General features: G+C 43.2%; 2 protein-coding genes across 3 annotated transcripts; one reads left to right on the top strand and one right to left on the bottom strand.

The window, feature by feature from the left end:
- Positions 1-1,222: 1,222 nt before the first annotated feature.
- hoxa13a (homeobox A13a) lies at positions 1,223-2,669 on the bottom strand. The gene is made up of 2 exons (XM_070921620.1): positions 2,009-2,669; positions 1,223-1,470 (listed from the first exon to the last, which is right to left on the bottom strand). The coding sequence occupies exons 1-2, from the start codon at positions 2,667-2,669 to the stop codon at positions 1,223-1,225; spliced, it is 909 nt and encodes a 302-aa protein (XP_070777721.1).
- Positions 2,670-11,995: 9,326 nt separating this feature from the next.
- On the top strand, positions 11,996-14,604 carry evx1 (even-skipped homeobox 1). 2 transcript variants are annotated; one of them, XM_070922285.1, is made up of 3 exons: positions 11,996-12,362; positions 13,435-13,580; positions 14,077-14,604. In XM_070922285.1, the coding sequence occupies exons 1-3, from the start codon at positions 11,996-11,998 to the stop codon at positions 14,602-14,604; spliced, it is 1,041 nt and encodes a 346-aa protein (XP_070778386.1). The 2 variants fall into 2 exon arrangements, with proteins under 2 accessions (XP_070778386.1, XP_070778385.1); XM_070922284.1 differs by having other exon boundaries at positions 13,345-13,580.
- The last annotated feature ends 8,196 nt before the right edge of the window (positions 14,605-22,800 follow it).

Genomic DNA, 22,800 nt, shown 5'->3' with positions numbered 1-22,800 from the left:
TGGGATGTTTGGCCACTACTAATCCACTTGAATGTGTCACAAAGTGGTCGCTAGATGGCGTCGTCAGACTATATTTCAGCAGAGACCAGCTTCAACTGACTGATTTCCTCTTTTGCCAGAGCCAAACAGAGCTCGACCACACATTGCTAATATTTGAACATCTAAATAGAATTTATATAGCCTATAGGCTGGTATTTACGGGTAAAGAAAGCTGAAACCTAATTTGCCACAAGCAGCGGGATTATGGGCCTTAACGACTATTTTAAAGTGTAACAATTTCTTCGACGAGATGAAGGTTTGGTTTGGTTCAATGTAAAAAAAAAAATATATATATATATAATATATATAAACTGAGCTATCATCAGGGTCTCGTGCGATGACACGGATCAATTTTCAACATAACTTGGATCAAATTCCACAGTTTATTGGGACGGACTTTAACACCGACATACTTGACTCAAACACAAACAACCTGGATATCATGCCGAAATTTACTTTATATACAACCACATGAATACGCACACATTATAAAAGCTATGATTGATATGAACACATATCCCGAGCGATTATCTAAAGCATTATAATAAGAAGAATTGCACCATTGGATTGGATACGAATGAGAGCACGGGTTCATATGATACGACTAAACTTCATACAAGCTAAGCATGTGAATAGGTTTAGGTTTTTAAAAGGGAAGCCAGGAGAGATTAATATTTAACATTCCCAAGGTCCAAATCCGTAACAATCCGTCACTTCCTGTGAATCTCCGCGTTTATCACTCTCGTTAAAGTTGCAGATAAAAGGCGTAGCTCGGTGGCACACACCTTTCTGAGCTGGGGTCAGTTTTCCTGTGTTGAGAGTGAGCATGCCAAAAGAAAAAGAAAAATATAAAGTCACGCATACTGCTGCTATATATTTTCTTCCCCCCCCCCCCCCCCCCCCCCCCCACACTTGACTCCTTAAACAATATTTAACAACAAGGGGCAGGAAATGGAGGGTCCAGCATTCATAGGCCTCGATTTTTTGTTCCAGAAACTCCGGGAAATCATTTGGAAACTTACAAATAAATCATGTTCAGTCAGGAAGGAGTTTTGTTGTTCCAATCCATAAGTCCAAACGTGTGTGTGTGTGTGTGTGTGTGTGTGTGTGTGTGTGTGTGTGTGTGTGTGTGTGTGTAGGCCTAGTAGTTTATCTCCCACAGATATTGTCCGTGATAAAAAAACTAGCTGATGGTTTTCAATTTGTTGACAACTTTCTTCTCCTTCACGCGTCTGTTCTGAAACCATATCGTGACCTGTCTCTCGGACAGGTTGGTCTGGGCAGATATCCTCCTCCTTTTGTCCTTCGTGATAAATTTATTGGCGCCGTACTCGCGCTCGAGTTCCTTCAGTTGCACCTTGGTGTATGGCACGCGCTTCTTTCTTCCACGTCGGTAAGAGCCGGAGTCTCCCCCGGCGTGGGACACCGAGTCTGAGGGGAAAAGAGACAAAAGAAGGTGTCGTAAGCTGCTCCGCAACAAGTGGTTCAGACTCACATTCACTCCCAAAATGGTATTTTTCCTTCCAACAAATGAAAATCTGCGCTTTCAAACATTTCAATGTTTGCTGTAGAATTAGGTTTCTCTCTCTCTCTCTCTCTCAAATATATATATATATATATATATATATATATATAAACAGAAATATAAATATAAAACAAGGAGATAATGAGAGCTGATTGATTTAAAAAAAATTGTTATATTTTTCTGGAATGGAAACAAGAAATAATCTCAGCGCTTATTGGGGTTTCTATTGCGTAAACTAAAGATTTTTCCATTCCACACATTATTTCAGTCATGTTGTTGTAACCACATTAACATACTGTTTGTTCTGCAGGTTGACACAGCAACTGACATTTCATACACCCCCCCATTCTGTCCAATGTGCATCCTGTTTGCTGTGTGGTAACAAACTAACATGTCAAACAGCTCTGTCCTGTAAAAGGCTGGACTCTGAGGGATGTAGCGTACCTGGTATGGAGGACTTCCACATGTGTCCAGGCTGGGGCTGCTCCTTGGCGCAGTAAACCTGGCCGTTCCAGCCGTTGGCGGCGATGGTCCACGGCTGGTAGCTCTCCATAGGCAGCAGGGGCTCGTGTCTGGCGTCTGACGGCGCACCGATAGTTGGCACCACGGGAACGTCCAGGTAACTGGGGACAGGTTGGTATGGGCCTGTGGGGTAGGTCGGATAAAAAGCGAATTCCTTTGCCCGAGAGGTGAAGTCGTCGCCCGAGACGGACGTGTCCATGTATTTCTCTCCATACGCGGAGGGGGGCTGCGCTCCGCAAGACTTTATGCTGCTGTGATGCGACATTCTGCACGGGTAATAGCCGCTACCGAAGTACCCATATGGCAGGGAGGCGCTGGATGAATTCTGAGCTGCAGAGCAAGGGCTGCACTGTTTCACTGGCTCGCTCATGCCGGAGGTGGGCACGTCGCTGGACGAGTAAGCCGTGCTGGGTGCCAGGGACGCGGGGTGCGCCATCAGATTCCTACACTGGTTCGCAGCAAAGTTGCCACCAGCAAAACCCTCCATATTCTTGCTCACTTCATCTGAACCGCCGCCGTTGTCGTAGAGGAACATCACCGACGGGTCGACCCAGCGAGGACGGAGGAGCAGTGACGTTGTCATAGCACGGCATCCAACATTGAAGCTTCTGGCTCTTTTTTAAAAAGCCCAGAGACTGAAAAAAGGAGATACTGGTTCCCAGAGAGTAATGCCACTCTGACGCGCACAAGAGCGCCGAGGTTGCGCCGTTATTGGTCCAGATGTTACCACGTGACCAGGCTATGCAAAGAGGACGGTAAACATCACCCAGTACAGATAATTAAATGGAGAAAAATGCGGCGAAGTAAGGTGACCGTGCGTAAAGGGATTTAGCTTTTTGTCGTGTCTGCTTCAGTAGGGATGGATGTTGTGGCTTTATTTTTAAAAAGTAAGATACACACAAGAGTAGCCTACTTTTTATTCATGTTACTTTATAATGCATAACCCCAAATGCTTGAATTAGATAACATTGGCTTGAAAATGTTTCTTTTCATGTGAAGTTCAACTAAGAGGCGATTATGGAAAAGACGACAATTATTTAAAAGAGCAGCTATGCCTCAACCATTTACATAAGACTAGTATGCACATCCTGATGGCCTTTACGCACTCACACTGCCCAGCCTTTGTCTGCGTCGCCATAAGAAGTGGGTGTCAGAAGACAGCCAAATACCAAAGGAGATTTATAAAAACATAATGTTAAACATATTGTATTCCAATGTTGCACGTGATATACAAGGAATTCAACACAGCCTACTTCTGTCGCCCGCTGACGCACAGATACACTGTTGTATGTTACACTAGTGCGTCCGTGCTCTGTACAAAACAGCGTGTTCAGTATGGGATGTAGAATGCTATAGAAAAGTATGAGAGTAGATATATTTCAAGTAGTTTAATTTCTGCATGCAAATGTTTCTAGAAACAGCCAGACACAGGGCCCTGCTTTAAATCTCTCCATACCAATATCAGACAAGAAAATCGGATGTTAAGTCGTGGTTGTAGGTGAATATTCCAGACACTACCCTTCCGACATGTTTACAATATGCAAAGACAGAAAACAGCTCTCGACTTGGCGGTGCGTGCGTGTTCTCACATAGGAGGTGGACGCGGCTGGAGGCCAAGGTCAAGTTGAAAGTTGCTGTCTAGCCATCCAGCCAGTCGGGCTATTCAGGCTTTGAAGGGACCGTCTGAGCTCTTGAAAAGAGCGGAAGAGGGGTGAGAATTCCTGTCCCAATGAAAGCTATTGGAGGGCATTAACTTTTACTATCATTGTGTTTTCTTCACCGTGTATTCTCAGGAACTAGTCTGTACCCGCTTCATTTGGGTGGTGCGTACTTTGGTATCACAGCGTTGGAATACAAAAAGGAATGTTTTTTTTGTTTGCAGATCTTTTGGAGGTGTTTTTTGGCAGATACGTGTGAAAATGATGTTGATCTCTGAAAAGAGGGGACGGGACAGACGTGTCGTGTGTGTGTGTGTGTGTGTGTGTGTGTGTGTGTGTGTGTGTGTGTGTGTGTGTCTGGTCTGCTGGTTTGTGTTTACGACCAGTGGCTCTACGTCTATTCTGTTTTGGAGAGGAAATGGACCTGGTGGTGCTTTTCACTGGAGTCTCAAAATCCAGTATGAGTTCTGGGCTAATGGAGTGTAATCGTACTGGTATGTTATCTGCTGTTTGAAGATAAAGTGCGTAAAACACTGATGCAGACATTGGGTTTCCAGCCAATAGACTCTTAATGTTTATGTAAATTATAAAAAGCTTCTTTGGTCTCATCTGCTTCCTTTGAGATATCAAAAGCTAAACGCAGTAAATCTCAATATAAAATTAACTTAAAATAGCATATCAAATCATTTTACATGAAAACAAAAAGCTTCAATATACAATATATCACAATACGATTTCAAAGCCCCACATTGTCAACTGGGAGCGCTGATAAGCTATTCACAGTTTTATACTCGAACATTCTGAAACAGTTTGGGGTTTTGTGTAGTGGGCCTACAGGCATTGGGGAGGTGGGGGGGGGGGGGGGGACAACACAATAGTTGAACTTTAAACAAAACAATGTGCCGAACAGAGAAAGAAGTGGTGACTTAAGATTGTTTTACTTTACAAGAACCAAGATTGAAAAATGGTGTGTGTTGTAGAAACAAAAATGTTGAAATGTACTTGTTATGCATTATGTTTCGTCTCTGGGGGAGCTGCATCCTTTCTGCTGAATAGAATTGAACGACGAGGGACTGCATTCTTTGACTTTTTTTGTTATTTGAAGTCACTGATGAGTCAACTTTAATGCAAATAAGAGAAAAAAATGAATCACGTGTATTTGATTTGATAAGATTTAAAAGAATATCCTTTTAATGCAAGGCCTTTTGAAATAACATTAAACACATGCTTATAGCGCTTATTATAGTTACTTATTATAACAGGTGAGTATTAATCGTGCAAAAATGCAAGATTAGAAAACACATTAGGCTACTGGAAATGTCTTCCATCTTGCATTTGCATTAGACTACTCATTCAAAAGCATATTTGCATTTAAGATATTAAAGAATTTCATATGCACTAGGCTATTTCTCTAGTTTACAATTAATCATATCATGCGTAATTATACGCGATATTCCTAAATTCCGAAACTAAATTTGAATATTTGTCTTGACTTCACTATTTCCCGACGAGAAATCCCAGCTAAAACATAACGTGACTATGATATAACTGCGATCACAGTAGCCTGGATGTGTCTTGACTTTGTCGTACATAAAAAGGCTAAGTAATGAAATCATTCAGCAACAACATGCAGCAACAACCGAGTCATTGAGTAACTGCACAAGGCCTAGCCTGTTGCGCGCTGCCCTCTGGCGCTTTCTCTTCTATGTAGGCATATCAAGATTCAAAATAAACACAAATGCATTAATCATTAACCGTCCCATCCGCTGTTGTCGTGCAATGTTAGAATTTACATCATCTATCCGTATTACAGCCATCATATCAGGCCTGTTGTGGATTTGTTTGACGTAATATGCCGCAGCGAGGTGTTTGCATTCAAGGATGTGATTGTGGATGTTTTATCCATGTTTAGATCCTTTTATCCTTCGTGCTACAGTCCTGCACTCACAACAATCCTGCGCCAAGGTGGCCGCCGGCGCGCACATGTGGTCAGTCCAGACTTGAGACATCCCAAAGTACAATGAACACACACACACACACACACACACACACACACACACACACACACACACACACACACACACACTATCTCTCTCTCTCTCTCTCTCTCTCTCTCTCTCGATATACAGGAGCGGCGCACACACTGTCCCGCCAAAGACACACACATTTCACCCTGGAGTTACTTAAACATTGTGTCCTAGGGTCCCTCGTTAGAAACACTTATTTATTGTTGATTTGTCACTTAATTCTTATTCAGCCGCCTGCAGAAAACGTGTGGAAGATAGCAATGATCAGACTGAATGATGGTTAAAACTGTGTTTTCATGCAAGTTCCAAGTGAGGTAACCAAGTAAGAGTAACAGATTTAACTACTCCTGATTTTGATATCAGGAATAGTTTAAATTCACGTCAATTTGAAGGATCCCTGGAGGTTCCTAGGACTCCACTTTAGAACTTGGCAGCACAGCCTGAAGGCTTTTCCGAGGTCATTATCAAGGTTCAACCCCATGTTTGTACTGGCATCTAAATTACGCAGCGCGAGAGAGAAAGAACACATTTAGCCCACGGCCTCAGCGCCCGAAGCCTGCATGGGTAAAGTAAGGGAAGGTCTATATAAAGTTATCCTCAGCTATAAATTTCTATCGTTAATGGCATAAAATGTGTTATAAAATGGGCTGCTAAGACGAACTACATGCAGTCAAATGTCAATCTTGTTGATGACACGTGTTTAAAGTAGACGGCTGTCAAAAAGTTGTCAAAACATAACAACCAATATGCTTTTGTGGTCAAAGCAGTGAACCACAGGGCGGTCACACACTTGACTTTGCCATATTTTCTGGACGGTCGCCTGCGGTGTGATTATGAAGGATTGCATAAAAATAACAAGAAAAACTGACCCACTTCATCCTCGGACACACACACAGGAAGCCACCTAAAAAGGTTCTCGGTTAACTGGAAAGTTTCACTCCCAAGGTGTTCTTGACGTGTGCTTTTTTTTTTTGTTTGACTGACACGCTTGTACATTTCAGCCTGTTTCAGTTCCTCCTGCAGAAGTCTTAAATGTTGCGTTAACAGCCTGCTAAAGCTACAGCCTGTGAGCTGCATGGGAAATCATTTATTGGCATATAAGAATCTCACCAAATATAAAGGCGTGCAGTTTGTTTCACTGGAAGTTCAGCCGGCGCTCAGCTCCACATATGTTGGATTGCTGGTTGTAGAGGCCACCGGCCTGCAACTACATGTTGTAGACTGTGATGGTGGGATGTGCAGGGGGAGAGAGTAGCTTTTTATTTCATCATTCTGACAGAAGTCAGTGGTATTCTGATCCCCTTAAAGATAACCAGACGGTTCAAAGACTTACCGATTCAAATGAACACTAAAACATAATTTAGTGCTTTTACTATTTATTCTCTGGAGAAAGTGCACTTCAGGTATTATTATTATTATTATTATTATTATTATCAATATTATTATCATCATCATCAAGATACGATGTGAAAAATCTGCCATGTTGGCCTTCTGCTTTGTGCATCACAAAGGCCGAAATGAAAGAACATCATCCTGAGTCCAGCTTTAGAAGCCACGTGCACCACAATTATAAGCTACATTAAATAGAAACTTAATGTAACACACGACTTTATGCGTCAAATAACGCAACGCATTAAACGCGTAGACCTGATTTAATTCAGCTTTTTTGTTATTTCCTTATTATAAAAAAATGATGCGTAAACAGTGAAGTCATGGCGCCGCTTGCGTGAATGTGAAGATGCCGCAGTGACTTTAATTCAGCTTTATTTCAGCTCTTTTAGAGAAGCAGTCAAAACAAAACGAAAATAGTCGCAAAAGTTAATTAGCAGCTGTGCAGCTTTTAAAGAGCAACACATTTCCTGAATACACAAATGAAAAAGACTCAACTGAGCTGGAAACATTTGCATTTATTTTAAAAATTTAGATGTCGAAGATTTTTAAGGCAGGATAAAACAAGTAATCTACTTTTAATTTGTTTTAGAGTGATTCGTTTAATTTAATTACTCATAAAGTGTGATCCACTTCTTGGAATTGTATCGTATTGTTTCCACAAGTTCCTGATAATTATGTGATGCATGTTTCGTGATTGATCGTTTTAATAAAAACGTTGTTTTATATAGATCATTCATAATGTAACTGATTACAGCCAACAGGCCGCGTTCATGACGCAAACCTATCCAAAAATAAACAATGTTCACGTTAGTTACCTTTAGCTCCCGTATGCTCTACATTAGTCAACTGATCTGTGACAAACACTGAGCTCAGTCCTCAGTCGGGGCTGTCTGTAACACACTTTCAATCACATGCAAAGCAGTTGGATGCCAGTTTGAACTTTGCGTTGCACGTGCACAACATGAGCACCTAAAGTGCACTCGTCGCAAAACGCCTGAACTTCGAGGACAGTTTAATAATTCGTAGAAATACGAAGAGAAATGTCAAACTCTTTCTCTGGTCCAACGTCCATTATTGGCATCTAAAAACGCATCGACCAGATGTAAAGAAAACAGTGGGACATAGACATGACAGCAACGCTCTCTAAAAATATAAACCCATTTGCAACCAGACAGACTTGTAAATATCACCTTTCTCAGAGATGCCAGGGACGCACCGACCAGTCTAAAGAATTACACGCAGTCTTGTGAAACGTCAGGGCTTTGCACCTGGTGTGTTGCCTTGCTACTGCTGAATTGGTGGTAAGCCATACCCCATGATGTTTTCCCCTTTAATGGGGTAACACAGGCCTGATCTCAGTGGCTTGCTAAGCCCTTCGTGTAATAGCGCGGGTTTTGCAGGATGGCGCAAGGAAGAGCGATAAAAGCGGGTCTTGCAGCGCAGAGATTTCCAGCTGTAGAGTCATCAGGACATGTTTCGCTCCAAGGTCAGCGAGTTAACTCTCTGGTGGCTGCGTCATCCTGTTTCAAGGCCAAGTTGAAGCAACGGAGACGGGAGGGGCCACGATAATGAAGGAGAGGCTAGATGATGTTATTTTCTTCCAGGTTTTGACTCCTTGTGTGAAAGGCGGTGCGCCCCAGCCAGCGGCAGACTGAACATCCACCAAACCCATTCATGCGCTATTCTAGCGCACACTGAAACACTTTTTATGCCAAAAGCAAATATTCTGGCAGGCTCTGCACTACCAGGGCCATGGATTGAATTACATGCGTACTGCGCAGGCTCCATGGTCAAGTTCAAGTTGCGCTGGCTAGTAAAACTGAGGGGCGCATTCTGCAGTGTCTGCCGCGGGGGGCGCTCCCCCTCTTTGATCTCCTCCTGCAAAACGGCAGTCCAGTTTTCTGCACTTCTGCCACCAAGAATTCGCGGGATTTGGACCAACTATGCGTTTTACAGATAACCGTGATGCAAAGCACGGACAATCCTGCGTGCAGATAAAAGGAAAAAGGGTTCCACAATCAGCAAACTCTCCAAACCCATCCGCTGTCCTTCACTATCTAAAACACACACAATATAAGTGACACTACTGTAAACCCGCAAGGTCATTCATTTGTTGCGCAAAACCCTCTCTGAGTGTTATCTCCGGATGATCACAAGATCCCATCTGCCCTGGCCAAGACCCATTGCATAACTCCTGCTAAGTAGCACAACAACGGGACCTTTGCCATCTTTGGACGCTTCACTGAAAGGCTGCATGGTGGCCCGTCTTTATGATTTTGAAGGGAGAATAAACCAAACTAGTCTCTAAAAACAAGGGCCTTTTTGAATGGATCAAAGGATCTGCCCGTGCAGCCTCGGATGTGGTCTGCCTAAATCAAACTGTTGGCTGCACAAAACATACTGAAAGTAACTGAACAAGACGAAGCATAATTCATCAGTTTACATGTGCATGACACGTCATCTTAATTAACCCAGTAGGGAATATAAATCACCAGGTTCATAAATTACTGGAGATAAGTCACTTTTGCCACCAAGACCGAAATGAAACTGATTCAGTTTGCCTTTTCTCTTCTTTCCTCTTGTGGTTCTCCATTAATAGTTTGCAGACGGATCTTTAACTCGGATCTGCTCTTGGTTCTGTCTCTACAACAAATACTAATATTATAATATATCATGTCACAAAAAAACAATTATTTAAAGCACATTTAAACAAGTAGACCGATTTATAACTTTATCTGATATACTTAGGAAATAAACGATGATTACATCTGAGTCTGCTTTTCAAACGCTTAAAAGCAACAACACCAAATCGCCAGAGAGAGAGGGGGGAAAGAGAGAGAGAGGGTTACTTTTTTCCTTCGCAGGCCAGATGAAAGAGTCGGGGGAGAAAGCCAAAGGAATTTCCCTCGCTCCTCAGCCGCCGGGCTGGGGGAGGGGGCGGCCGCCGCTGGGGCCCCTTCCCTCATTCGGACAGGCGAGGGCGCACAAGGACAGCGGAGGCTGCTGGAGCTCCACAGTCTGTCTCCCTCTCCTCTCTTTGAGACCACATGACTCCACCTCACACAACATCATGGCCGTCCAAATACACCACCATGCCCTACAGCTGCAGATCTCGAATCTGATCAAACATCGGAGAAAGGTGCTGTTTCTAGAGGCAGCAGGTATAGTCAGGTCCTTGTAATGGGAGGCCATTTTCAGCACAACCTCAATCCCCGATGCAAACAGATTAAATATCTGAGGACAGAGTAGAGAAATATGCCTGGTATTGTATTTTCATAAGTCATTTGTTAAGGTAAATTATCATAATATTAGTACATTATTGAGTGCTACCATACTGTCTTTTTCCCCCTAATTATAGCTCCCAAATACACTTTGTAGTGCATATTTATATGAAGCATATAGGATACAATCTAGAGTCACTTAGGCTCAAAGAGTCAAATGGTGCCCATATTTGTAGTATAAGTCTGTGAGTTAGAGCAAAGACTGTAGCCTGAAGAGGCATTAACCTCAGAAAACATTCAGTGGGCTCTCTGTGCACTGCATCCTTCACAGTTAAATAGCAATATAATAAAAACTAAATTTGCTACAACTGTGATAAATCCACATTGGGCCTGTGAGAGTATGCCTCTTCCTCCCGTCTCCCTAAAGTTAATATGTGGGAAGTTCATCATCCTTTGTCCCAGCCCCTAAAGCAAACACAAGTAACGCTTGCTTTATCATTCTGATTTTTTACTGAGACTAGGCCTACGTATTTCACATTAGAGGAAAATCAGCCACCACCCAGAAAGAACGCAAAGCATCATCCATCCATCCATCCACCATGTTATATTTTGACTGTCTGAATGTGTGTGGGTGAGTCAGAGAAAGGCACATTTCTGATTTATTGCTAATTAAATATGAATTTAAAATATAGCCCACACATTCATTTATATACATGGTAATACAAGGCTTTCTAACTTGTTTAAGAGGCACAAATAATGAATGGAGATTTCTTCCTGGCTGTTATTGTAGTCCATGCTGTTGACTTTAAAAGGCTTCTTGGCAAATGGCCTCTTATCTAAACTCTGACCGCAAGACTTGACCTTTGAGGACTTAACTTGACTCCACTTTAAGTGGAGATGAGAGCGGCACCAAAGAGAGAGAATGGATGGAGGGGCGTGGGAGAGGTGGGGAGGGGTGCACTAAAATGCAAGTAAAAAATTCATTTTGATTGATAAATGTTATCTTTTATTATCAAACTCTGGAATGCAATTAGTTGCAATCATTGAGGATAACATTTATTTAAAGTTCATATAAAACTGAAAATCGTATTTTATTGGTGTTTTTTCTCATACATTGCCTATTTAAGCTTAAAGAATAATTCAGTATATTTATAGTCGATAGATAGATAGATAGATAGATAGATAGATAGATCTGTTTTTCATAGCTGCTTGTTGTGCCCCCTGACATCCCCCCCCCACCTCCATCTCGACGCTGCCATTTCTCCGTCTGTTTACCCATATCCAATCAATGCGTGTCGTCATCAGAGGGGGGACCGTCATGACGACTGGCCTATTAAGAATGACAGCTCTGGAGAAAGAGAGAGAGGGACAGGGTAAATGGTGATCCCTCCCAGAGCTCCCTCTGCGCACTCTGAAGCGCTCTTCTCTCAGGGTCAGACAGGATTGCATCCCTTCTTTTCCAGAAGCCTCTCCTTCTCCTTTGGACTCAACCCCCCCACACCCACCTCCACCATCACCACTACACACACCCCTCCAACCTGAAAATCATCGCCTTGGTTTTTGACGGTTTGCACTCTCCCGCGAAGTCGAGGTTTTTAAGTCGCGCCGGTGATGGAAAGCAGAGAGGAGATGGTGATGCTGGCGGAGGGAGGTCAGCTTGGCAAGAGCGGCTCAAATTTGTCGGGAGCCATCGGGAGCCCTGCGCGAGAACCGCAGGGAAAGCCTGGCCACAGGAGCAGTCTGAGCCCCGCCGGCGCTGCGCCCTACTCCCGGGACAGAGCGGAGGTGGTGATGGAGGAGAGCGCACGGAGGAATATGTGCGCCGATATGAGGCCAGTTGGCACGTCTTCCTCCGGAGAGAGGCACCGGACTGATCATCTCCACAAAGACGGCAGCAGCTCAGATACCGAGTCGGACTTCTACGAGGAAATTGATGTCAGCTGCACGCCTGAAAGCATGGACTACCCAACAGCTAAAGGTAGGCTATGTTTGGGAGCTGCATGCCACTGCGGGTTTTCTGTGACTGCATGGTTGTGCTAATGAAGCTGATTGCATGCCAACGCGGATCATGCCAATCACAAATGACAGTATGCCAATATACTGACAGTTGTGATATCAAAAACGTCATTTATCATATATATAAAAATGGAAAATGAAATCGAAATTTCTAAATATGTCCTCAATGAAATACAGTTTAGCCTCAATAACAGCAGAATATAACTGCAGTCGGTGCTGCACAGCTGTTCTGTCAAGTGACCAGTGTGGCTGGAAGCACGCTGAGGTGACACCCACAATCTAACGAGGCATTTCACCCTCCGAGTTTGACAATGAGTCACTCGAACAGCAAATCAACCTATATGTGTATTTACTGCATGAGGAAGAATGCAGGATTTTATGTAAACCACAAGAAAAAACGCGAAGGGAAGGACACTAACATGGGAATTTGTGGGGTGTCTTTCTGACATAATGTGCAAAGACTTGCTGCAAATGTGTTACACCCTATACCGTAATTATATTAACAAATATTAATAATATTAATATATGAATCATGTGTTGTTGCTGTTTGCCTCAAAGCAAAAGGATGGCAAGAAGACAAACGAATGACAACAATACAAACTATTTATTTTTATTATCATTTTAGTCAAATATAATTATGCTTCAACATAGTGTACACTGGAAAATAATAAATAAAAATATCAGACTCCACAAAATGAAAAAAAAAGACCTGAGGTACCTGAGCGATGTCAGGAAGGCCCTTGATAATAAAAGTGAAACTCTGTGCAGTTTAAAATACTGAAAATTAGCCTCAAATGCCACCTCTCAGGAAAACAGCTTATTAATTATGAAACGAATGAAAGAAATAAAACGTTTCAGTGTTTTTTTTCCCATTAAAATTATCCTGCTGAGTGAGTTTTAAACGGCTAATTATATCTGATTCATTATTCTGTAAACTGATTCAGGTCGAAATGGGGATTCTCCGGGTCACCCAAGTGAGACTGGTGCAGACCCGGGTAACATTGTCCCGGGTCAGGGCTCTCTGTCCTATTCAGCGGATCAGATTCGCCGGTACCGGACGGCGTTCACCCGGGAGCAGATCGCACGGCTGGAGAAGGAATTTTACCGGGAGAACTACGTGTCCAGGCCGCGGAGATGCGAACTGGCGGCCGCCTTAAATCTACCTGAAACCACAATCAAGGTGAGATGACTTCGTCTCACAGGAGCAGAGCTGCATCAGGCCTGGACACAGGCTCACATTCTGTCAGCTTGTATTTACAAAGGTCTGTCAAAACTAGAGTGCTGCAAAACTGTTTCGTGTTTAAATAACGGGTTAAAGGTAATTCATTATAGGCTATACAGGAAAAAATCGCAAAAACACCACAAAGTAAGACCGGCTCATAACCAAATGTTGAGAAGCAACCTGCAGAATAACAGTTTACTGGGAGCAAGCCTGGATTTTAATTATTATTATATTATTATTTACAAATGTCACAAGAAGTACAAATTGTAATTTGCTTGTTTACAGTAAAATGCCACATAACCTCCAAGACAAAATTAAACAAAAGCCAAACTGGCTGCTCCCCAAATCGGTGCGTGAAAGCGGAAGTACTGTACGAGCTGCTTTTGTTACTGTGTTTGTCTTTGGATCAGTGGGGGTTGTGGTTAATATTTGACCCGGTGTGTCTCTGTCCCAGGTGTGGTTTCAGAACCGCAGGATGAAAGACAAGCGCCAGCGTCTGGCCATGACGTGGCCTCACCCCGCCGACCCGGCCTTCTACACCTACATGATGAGCCACGCGGCGGCCACGGGCAACCTGCCCTACCCCTTCCCATCCCACCTGCCGCTGCCTTACTACTCCCACCTGGGTGTCGGAGCCGGCGCGGCTCCGGCCGCCACCCCTTTCTCCAACCCCCTGCGCTCCCTCGACAGTTTCCGGATGCTGTCCCACCCCTACCAGAGGCCGGAGCTCCTGTGCGCCTTCAGACACCCCTCCCTGTACCCGGGTCCGACCCACGGCCTCGGTCCCGGAGGAAGCCCATGCTCCTGCCTGGCCTGTCACTCCAGTCAATCCAACGGTATCTCAACCAGGCCCACCGGCTCGGACTTCGCTTGCTCCCCAACTAGCAGGACTGACGCTTTTGTCACTTTCACGCCTTCAGTGCTCAGCAAATCCTCATCTGTGACACTAGACCAGAGGGAAGAAGTGCCTCTGACCAGATAGAACCAAAACAAACCAACCCTTGTCCAATATAAGCCTTTACCATTTTAACCTAACGTATGACATGATCAGGACTGAAACAGCATGAAGAGGCAGCCTGTACGCAGTGAGAGACCGCTTAAACTTGAGGGGCAAGAGAATTAGCCAGATCTTCAGCTATGTGACGCACAACGGAAAAATAATAACCCCATTGCAGAGCCAGGACAGTGGGCTGAAATATAACGGCATGGAAACAAAACCAGATTTGATTTTTTAGAAGATGAATTGAATGTGAGGGGGGGGGGGGGGGGGTCCAGAGAAACGTTTAAATCTCCGTGATGGATGGCGTTAAGGTTTTTATCATTACTTGCCGTCTCTTTATGCGTCCAAATCGGCCTACATGTATTGTTAGTTACGCGAGAATGATGCTTTCCATCTCTCTTCTTAACAAGGGGATTTGTTAACAGACTGCGGCCGTCTCATTATAAAGCAGCTCTCCACACCGGGGCCCTCCACGGCGGCCCGGGCCGAAATGTGCAGATGCTAGTGAAATTAGTAAGTGATGTATATGTACGACCTGGTGAATTTTGAGTGTTGAATTAATGATAATACCGGGAAGGGATCGTTACTGCCAAAAGGTAACAAGGCGCCAGGGGAACGGATTACTACAGCCCGCAGCACGGTTTGACCGAACGGGGGGGGGGGGGGGGGGGGGGGGGGCAAGAGAAGAAGAAGCACCCAGAAGAGGATGGAGAGAGACACAGAGGGAGGACAATCAAGATGAAAGAAAAAATAAAAGTGGGCATTTTTAAAGGCCATCAAACACTCTTTCAGTTTTCTCCCTTAACGATGCGAGAGCCAGTTCTGATGATGAAAATGTGATTAATATATACCTACAGGCCTCTTAGAATATTTTTCTGGCTTTGCACTTCTACAATGGCACCAGCTGTAGTGGCATTTTGTGGAGGAGGCGGACTAACAAGTGACTGATTTTTGTCTTTTTGTTGTTGTTTTTTTATTTTGTTTGTTTTGTTCTTTTGGCTGGGTTGTCCTCAACGTCTAATTTGCAATAAACACTGTCAAAGAATCAATGGAGCAATGAAGTGTTTGTCTAAATACCTTTATGATTTATTTAAATAGCCACGAGTCCGACAGCAGGACTAGGAAAGTGAGAATCATTCAATCTACATAAATGTTCCTTGAATCCAAGATAACAATAAAAATCTGATTCAAACAAGCTTCCAGCCCTTCAGGTCATTTTGTTTCGTTTGTAGGCTGTTAAGGATTTTCTATGCTCACAATTGGTCTACCACCCCCACCCCCACCCCTCCAATAATAAACACTAATTTTGTTCTCAAGTGGTCGGTGTCAAAAACACCCGTGTGCCCCCATATCTCCTGATGGGACCGCTAGATTGACCGTGACAGTTAAGTGGTCCCCGGGCTCCTCTAACGCTTCTCATATTTTCTCCCCGACCACTTAATAGAGCCGACAGAATTAGTTGTCTGAAGATATTGGAAATGCAAAGAGATCGATGATTCAGAGAGGCCCGCCACCAATCAGCGGGATCTTAATTGGCCGCATTTGACCGGGCGCGCGCAAATTAAAAGGCTTTTCTGAGCGTAATAGGATCGGCGAGGTGCTGTGGCCCGCAGAGAGACGCACAAATCACATTCTAAAAGGGGGTTTTAACGTCGTAGATGGGAGAGAGATCAGAAGTTACTGCAGTAATGTGCGGAGAAATGGCTGGCATTTAGCGTGGGCCTTGCAGTCCAACTGGCAAAAATATCGGCCAATTGCGTCATTGTTGCTATAATCTAACAAGCAAGATCGCATTTAAAAATACGATTTTTTTAGATGAAACACAACCATACAGCCTTCCTACTAACGAGTAATTAGCAAAGCACATTCATTCAAATTATTCTATTCGATTATTTCCAAGCGATCTCCATGAACACGAATTGTGTGCGCAAAATGGAAAACCAAACACCAAAAATGTCTCCTAAAGTCACTAGATTTCCATCCTCCTCTGATGCTTTCTGAGGTAAAAAGGTTCATCCTAATCAGACAGTAGATAGTGTGCGCGCGCGCACACACACACACACACACACACACACACACACACACACACACACACACACACACACACACACACTCTCTCTCCCCTCCTTCCTCCCGCACACACGTTTGATTGATGGCCTTATTAACTGGAGTTCTTGTAAGTGTGACCGAGCTGATTAAAATGCATATGTTTGGAATAATACACCGTTTAAGCCGCTCGGGTCGGGGCGAAACCACAAGGCAGATTTATGTAAACTATCAGCCGGTGTCTTTAAGCCTGAGAGGGACACGGGTCATGCAAAGAAAACGGCTTTGGTTTGTGCATAATAAAATGGTACCATAAAATAAAGATGAACCAGTCTCTCCAAAAAATCTGGTTATTTTTAACAGCCCGGAAAGCTTGGAGCTGATTTTCATTTGGTTGCACAGGAGCAGCAACACTATACGATCATCTTCTAAACCCGCGTCACACTGTGCCAGAATGACACATTAAAATCAGGCAAATTACAACAACATTTACCCAGCCAGGCATATGGATCTCCATCTCTCTTCACTGCGTAAACTGCACGGCTGAATCCTCAGCGGCCTAATCCGGCATCAACATGCCATTTAATCGCTGAAAGATTGCGTATGACTGAGCTTCAAGATATGATGGGCTCGTATATTGCGCGCATAACACCAATTACATGAGCCTTATAAGATCCTATTTGTGAGAATTGGCTCAGGGCTCCCCAGCTCCCACAACTAGCACAAAGCATTTTGATAGGGGCGGTGCAGTGCAGCTGTCCACCGACAGCCAATTCAAAAAAAAAAACACCAAATGGATCTGTGGCTGCTGCTACCGCTGTTTAAAATTGGATTACATCCTAATTTACAGGCCCTTGTCGTAACGCAAGGGGCTGGCGGAGGCGTGGACGGACCAATCACACAGTAATGATGATGAATGGGAGATTAATGCGCATACAAGCAAGACAATTTAAGCCTTCATCTGTTTAAATAGGCTTCCAATATCATTTGGAAACGGGGGTCACGTTAAATCAATCGGGGGACGCGTGAAAGTCGTTTTCGGCGGCGTCTTTATCAACCTTATTTACGGTGCACCGGAGACAGCTATATGCAGCTGCAAAACAGGCCGGCTGCTACGTGCTTATGTGACATAGAAGAGCAAGAAAAACAGAGCAGGATGGAGTCCGAATATAGAAAGATCCTCTCATGTAGTTGTTCAAATCAAGTGGAACCAAATGTGTTTGTCAGGGTTTATGTGCGCATTCATGCTAAAAAATCCCATTCTGGACTGAAAAGTAACATTTTTAATCCAAATAAACTAACAATGTTGGGTTTTTGCAACAGAGGTTCTGTGCAACATGACACAGCTCATTGAAGGGAGGGCAGGAGTAAAGAAATTGTGACAACCTTGCACATTGAAAATGATATGCATATTTGTGTTGTGTCAACAAATCTGATTTATGGTTCATTGACTGTGTTTAAAACATTTTAATATGCATCCTATACCTCACCAAACCTCCTGCAGAGCAGATACAGTAAACATCATTACATTTTCTTTGCTCCACAATTACCTTCCCAATCCGCACAAAGTGGTTACTCACAGTTCGTGAACTTCTCAAAACCATCAACATCCCTTGCAGATGTCCGCTTATGCAACAACACTATGTAGCAACACTATCATGTATTTGGTATGGCCCAGCCTAACATCTCACACGCGCCAAAACAGTATTTTGGCGGGCAGTTGAGGCATTAGGCCTAACTCTTTCACAAGCAGGGCTTTCACGTCATTTCCATGTATTGATGTAAAGTGGGAAATTCAAACAGGAAGGAAAAAGAACACAATAAAAAGTAATATATGCTTACACGTGCAGAGGGTGTCGGATTGACCGTCGGCGGCCGCTACTTCACCTCTGAAATGTTCCAACTGTGGCATTTTTATTGTAGTTTTTGACATGAATACAGACTCGACGTGAGCGGAGCAACTAACTGCGCTTTATACATCCCAGCTGCAGGTAAGGAGTTGGAAAATACTATGTGGCCTAGGTGGAATGTGGACACTAAAAGAATACATTTTTACAATAAAAACAACAACAAATATATTTATTTTACATTAAAATGAATATTTTTGTTAGTACAAATTCATGTAAGTGATACAGTGACACACTGTAACAAATATAATAACACAAATCCATAATGTCTCTGCACTGTACTCCCCTCCTTGTTAACATGGTCTGCTCCTGGAGCTTTTAAGCAGGTGTGTGACCCTTCAGTCCTGTTTGCCCCTACACCTTGCTGCTGGGAACACGGAAGTGGCGAATACGTACAGCCATTTGTGAGTCTTTCTGGTTGCTGTTTTTCAGAAAGAAAGGTGTAGGCTTTGCTTTAAATTCAATTCTCAAACGAAAAATTGCCAGTCGCCATCTGCAGCCTCCCTGACAGACAGTAAAACACATATGTGTAACATGGTCAGCGTTCAATAAAAATTGAAAATCAATATCTCCGTACAATTAATCCTTTGTGTATACAATGACATAGGCTTGGCAATTCGAATCAATTGGCTATCAATTATCAATCCAAGGTAAAAGAGCCCCCAGTCTCAGATCAATATAGCTCCACAAAACATATTTTTCACGATGGAGAAATTCAGTTAGGAGCAAATGAAGTTATGAACCTGCTGTTTCTACAGCAGGAAGGCCCATCCAGTCCAGGTTCCTGCAGCTCCACTTGTACTTCATTACTGATTGTTTTCATTTGAAGATTTGGTGACAAATAATCACTGCTTTTACATTTATTGTGAATGTGCAAATATTCATGGTTTAATGTAGTCAGACTTATGTTGTGTATTTAATATACCATGTATGTGTTGCTGACAAATTAATGGTCTGAAAATAACAGTGTAGCATTAATTATATTCTGAAAGAAAGGGGAAACGATCCTTTAGCGAGTCATGCCTTTCAAGAGCACACATGTTACAGCATGTCAGGCAGCAAGACCAGCTTTGTTGACATGTAACCATTTGTCTGCAGTAACAAGAGTTTGAGTCATGACTTAGCATGTTTCAACCATTTGGATGGTCACAATCCACTCAAATGAACCGTGTCCAGAGGGCAGTCTTGGGTTTGGACTAAAATTTGTGCAATGAGCTTACGGCTATTATTATGATACATATTTAATAGTTACTGTAGCTAATTAAGGACAAGATTGATGGATGGTTTAGATTGAAATGATGCACACTGACCCCTCACACTAATTTATAATCACACTCATTTTAAATATTTTAAGGATTTAAAAACATCTGGGATGTCAGCTTCCCATCCACCTTTTATTCTCCCTCTACTTTTGAGCAGAAATAGAGCCTTGAGTGACGGATTGTGGATAACTTCAGTTATCACAGTTGTCACAGTTGAGAAGTTGGAGATTGTGGATTAGTAGTATCCATACCTGAAGTACTGTATACAAGAAAACAGTACTTGGCAATGTACAGTAGAGCATGCAGGTGTTTAGCATAATGCTCTATGGATGATCACAGTAAGCAAAATGCTGATTTACAGACTGGGTGTGTAAGCCAGCACAATACATTTTGCTTTTTGTACAATTTTCACAAATTGGTCATCTTCATACTTCACTTTGCAGACACTGTGACATCGCCCTGATCTCATTCAGCTACAAAAATGAATGTTGCTTTGTCCAGGTGGAAGCATTTCCTCTGCCGTGACTGATGGAGCAGGAAATGTTAAGAACATTGTTGTGATCATTCACACTGAAATTCACAGGTGAGGAAACTGAATTATCCTCATTTATGGACATAAGAGGACACATTTATCAATGTTGATAGTGGAGGAAGCATAGGGACAGAGAGGGATAGATTTCATAGAACAGTAAATTCAAAGAAACCAATATAATGCTAATTTTAAAATGAGCAGCAGTCATGAGGACAGCAGCTGCACTTCAACCTAACAACCTAATATCTGGTCATTGCTGCCTTTTGTTGGCCTTTATTTAGTGATGGCGATCCATTCCTTTCATGATAGCCGTCCCTCTTGGGAAACTCAAAGCATTGAAGTAATCTGAAGATCAGCAGCTCTGGTAGTGATCTGCAGCAACAGAATCAGTTTATTTTTATAGAAACATTCAGTTATTTGGTATTCTGAAGCTACTATAATACATGAGTGATCTTTATCAAAACAAAAGCCTTTGACTTGGAAGTACACATTAATCGATTGATCTAGGTGTGCAAGAAGAGAATTGGTGCAATGACCAAAATAAGAAGAAGGGGACAGCAGAAAATGCAGTTTTCCTTGATTTAATTTAGTGAAGATGATTATGCCCTGTCATGAGATAAGTGTACACTGCACTCTGAATAACTCTATATTACATTACATCCATTTGCCAGATACTTTTGAGCACAGTATCTCAACTTCCACAGCTGATCATGTTTATTTCCTAACGATAGTGCAGCTCATGTTTTCTCTCTTCCTGATTGCATGACTCTACATGCTCTCATTACTTGTACTGATGCACAAATCCACACGGCACCTCCTGTCATAGTGACAGTCCTCACAAGGTCCCACTCCTCCATCAGCCCTCCATGTAGAAATCAATGCAGCAAGAGTTTAGTTTACCAGCCAGCAAGTGTGACAGAATGACTGCAGATAGTAAAGGCGTTAGACTCAAACACATACATGTACTTCAGGTTGAAAATCCAATATATGACTATATAACATACACTGTGTGTACACATGCATGAGCTGGTGCATTTGTTTGTATGTTGTTCCCACCACCACACAGAAAGCAATGGCCGCAGGCTTAGTCTAGTAATACAGGGCAGGCTGTGCTCCTCTGCTCCTCTGATGTACAATTGTCACTTAAAGTCCAAGTAATGGCCACATAATGGCCAAGTGTCACTTTATTGATAGTGCTGGGAGGAGCTCAGCCACCAAGGTCTCCCAAAAGTCTTACTCAGCGTTGTGATGATGATCAACTTATTAAATTTCATTTGATTGTTCAGCTGCTTTCCCCATGAGATCTTTTTTTGGTTTTGTGGAACCGCTCACGGAGCACCACGTCGTGTGATATTGTTTAAAATGATTTAATAAGCACTTTGTTTTACGACGGAGTGTTATTATTTTACGACCCTCTCGGCAGCCAATGGCTTTGCAGATCAGTCCAATTCTCTCCGCACCTCATTTTATTTTACTGCACGCTGGCCGCTTTACTGCTCGGCAACGGTGGTGGCTGAAGGCGACAGGAAAAGTTGTACCCCTTCTTTCCCAGAGAATCATCAAACAGGCTCCAGAGCAGAATAGAAGAAAAGGCCTGTTCACACTGAACTTGCATCATGCAGCACGTTGTCTTTGACAGTGGGAATGAGATTGAGGCTTATTTGACGTCTTCTGCCATGATCTGCTCAGAGGTTTGATAGTAGTTTGATGTCTTTGTGGGCCATTGGTGATGTGGATACACAGTCGGCGTGTGTGTGCTTGTGTATGTCTTCCTGTTGGTGTGTGTGCCTGTGATAGAGCACCTCATTGCTGCAGTGATGTATCCTCATTATGCCCCCGTCCCATGACCGTCACACCCAGCCTACTGGTCCTCTCCTTGGGGAGCAGGGTGTCTGGGCTTCCCCTTCTCTTCGCTCCTCCATCTCCAAACCCCTGCCCCTCTGACTCCAACCTCACCATCCCCCAACCTGCATTCAGGGTGAAGTGCTGAGTCGTCCTGCTGACCAGTGGCTGCGGTTTGGTGATGTTAACTGAACATGAAAAGCTTACATTTGGAAAGTACCCACAGCTGAATTGAGGGTCATGTGTAGTGACCTCATCCTGTATATGGACAGAACAAACAGGGCTGGAACCAAATTGTTTTCTGGAAAGAAATTCTAATGGGGCAAGGGTTCAACAGACTGTTCGCTAAACCCCTCCTCAGAACAGCGATTGTCCGTTAGCAACCTCAAGCTTTGGATTCCTCTGCATGTTGACGCGATGTGCATGGAGCTCCAGTAAGAGCGCTACTCTGCATTTAAAGAGTCTGTAGGGTGGTGTGTCTGTCTGTGTTGTAACTTGTTGCAAATTGTTAGCATGTCCGGCAAAATAGCTTATATAATAGTAACAGTTATTCCAAGGATCATAAACTAACTACAGTTTGTCAGGTTAC

The sequence above is a fragment of the Enoplosus armatus genome, chromosome 16 (assembly GCF_043641665.1).
Source record: "Enoplosus armatus isolate fEnoArm2 chromosome 16, fEnoArm2.hap1, whole genome shotgun sequence".
Classification (NCBI taxonomy): Eukaryota; Metazoa; Chordata; class Actinopteri; order Centrarchiformes; family Enoplosidae; genus Enoplosus; species Enoplosus armatus.
Note: the sequence above shows the minus strand (reverse complement) of the source record. Positions and strands in the feature narration are given on the sequence as shown.

Coding starts and splice junctions, on each gene's coding strand:
- hoxa13a (XM_070921620.1), bottom strand. CDS start 2,669: ATGACAACGTCACTGCTCCTCCGTCCTCGCTGGGTCGACCCGTCGGTG. Junction 1,471..2,008: donor GTGGAAGTCCTCCATACCAG/GTACGCTACATC, acceptor TTTTCCCCTCAG/ACTCGGTGTCCCACGCCGGG.
- evx1 (XM_070922284.1), top strand. CDS start 11,996: ATGGAAAGCAGAGAGGAGATGGTGATGCTGGCGGAGGGAGGTCAGCTT. Junction 12,363..13,344: donor GGACTACCCAACAGCTAAAG/GTAGGCTATGTT, acceptor AAACTGATTCAG/GTCGAAATGGGGATTCTCCG. Junction 13,581..14,076: donor TACCTGAAACCACAATCAAG/GTGAGATGACTT, acceptor TCTCTGTCCCAG/GTGTGGTTTCAGAACCGCAG.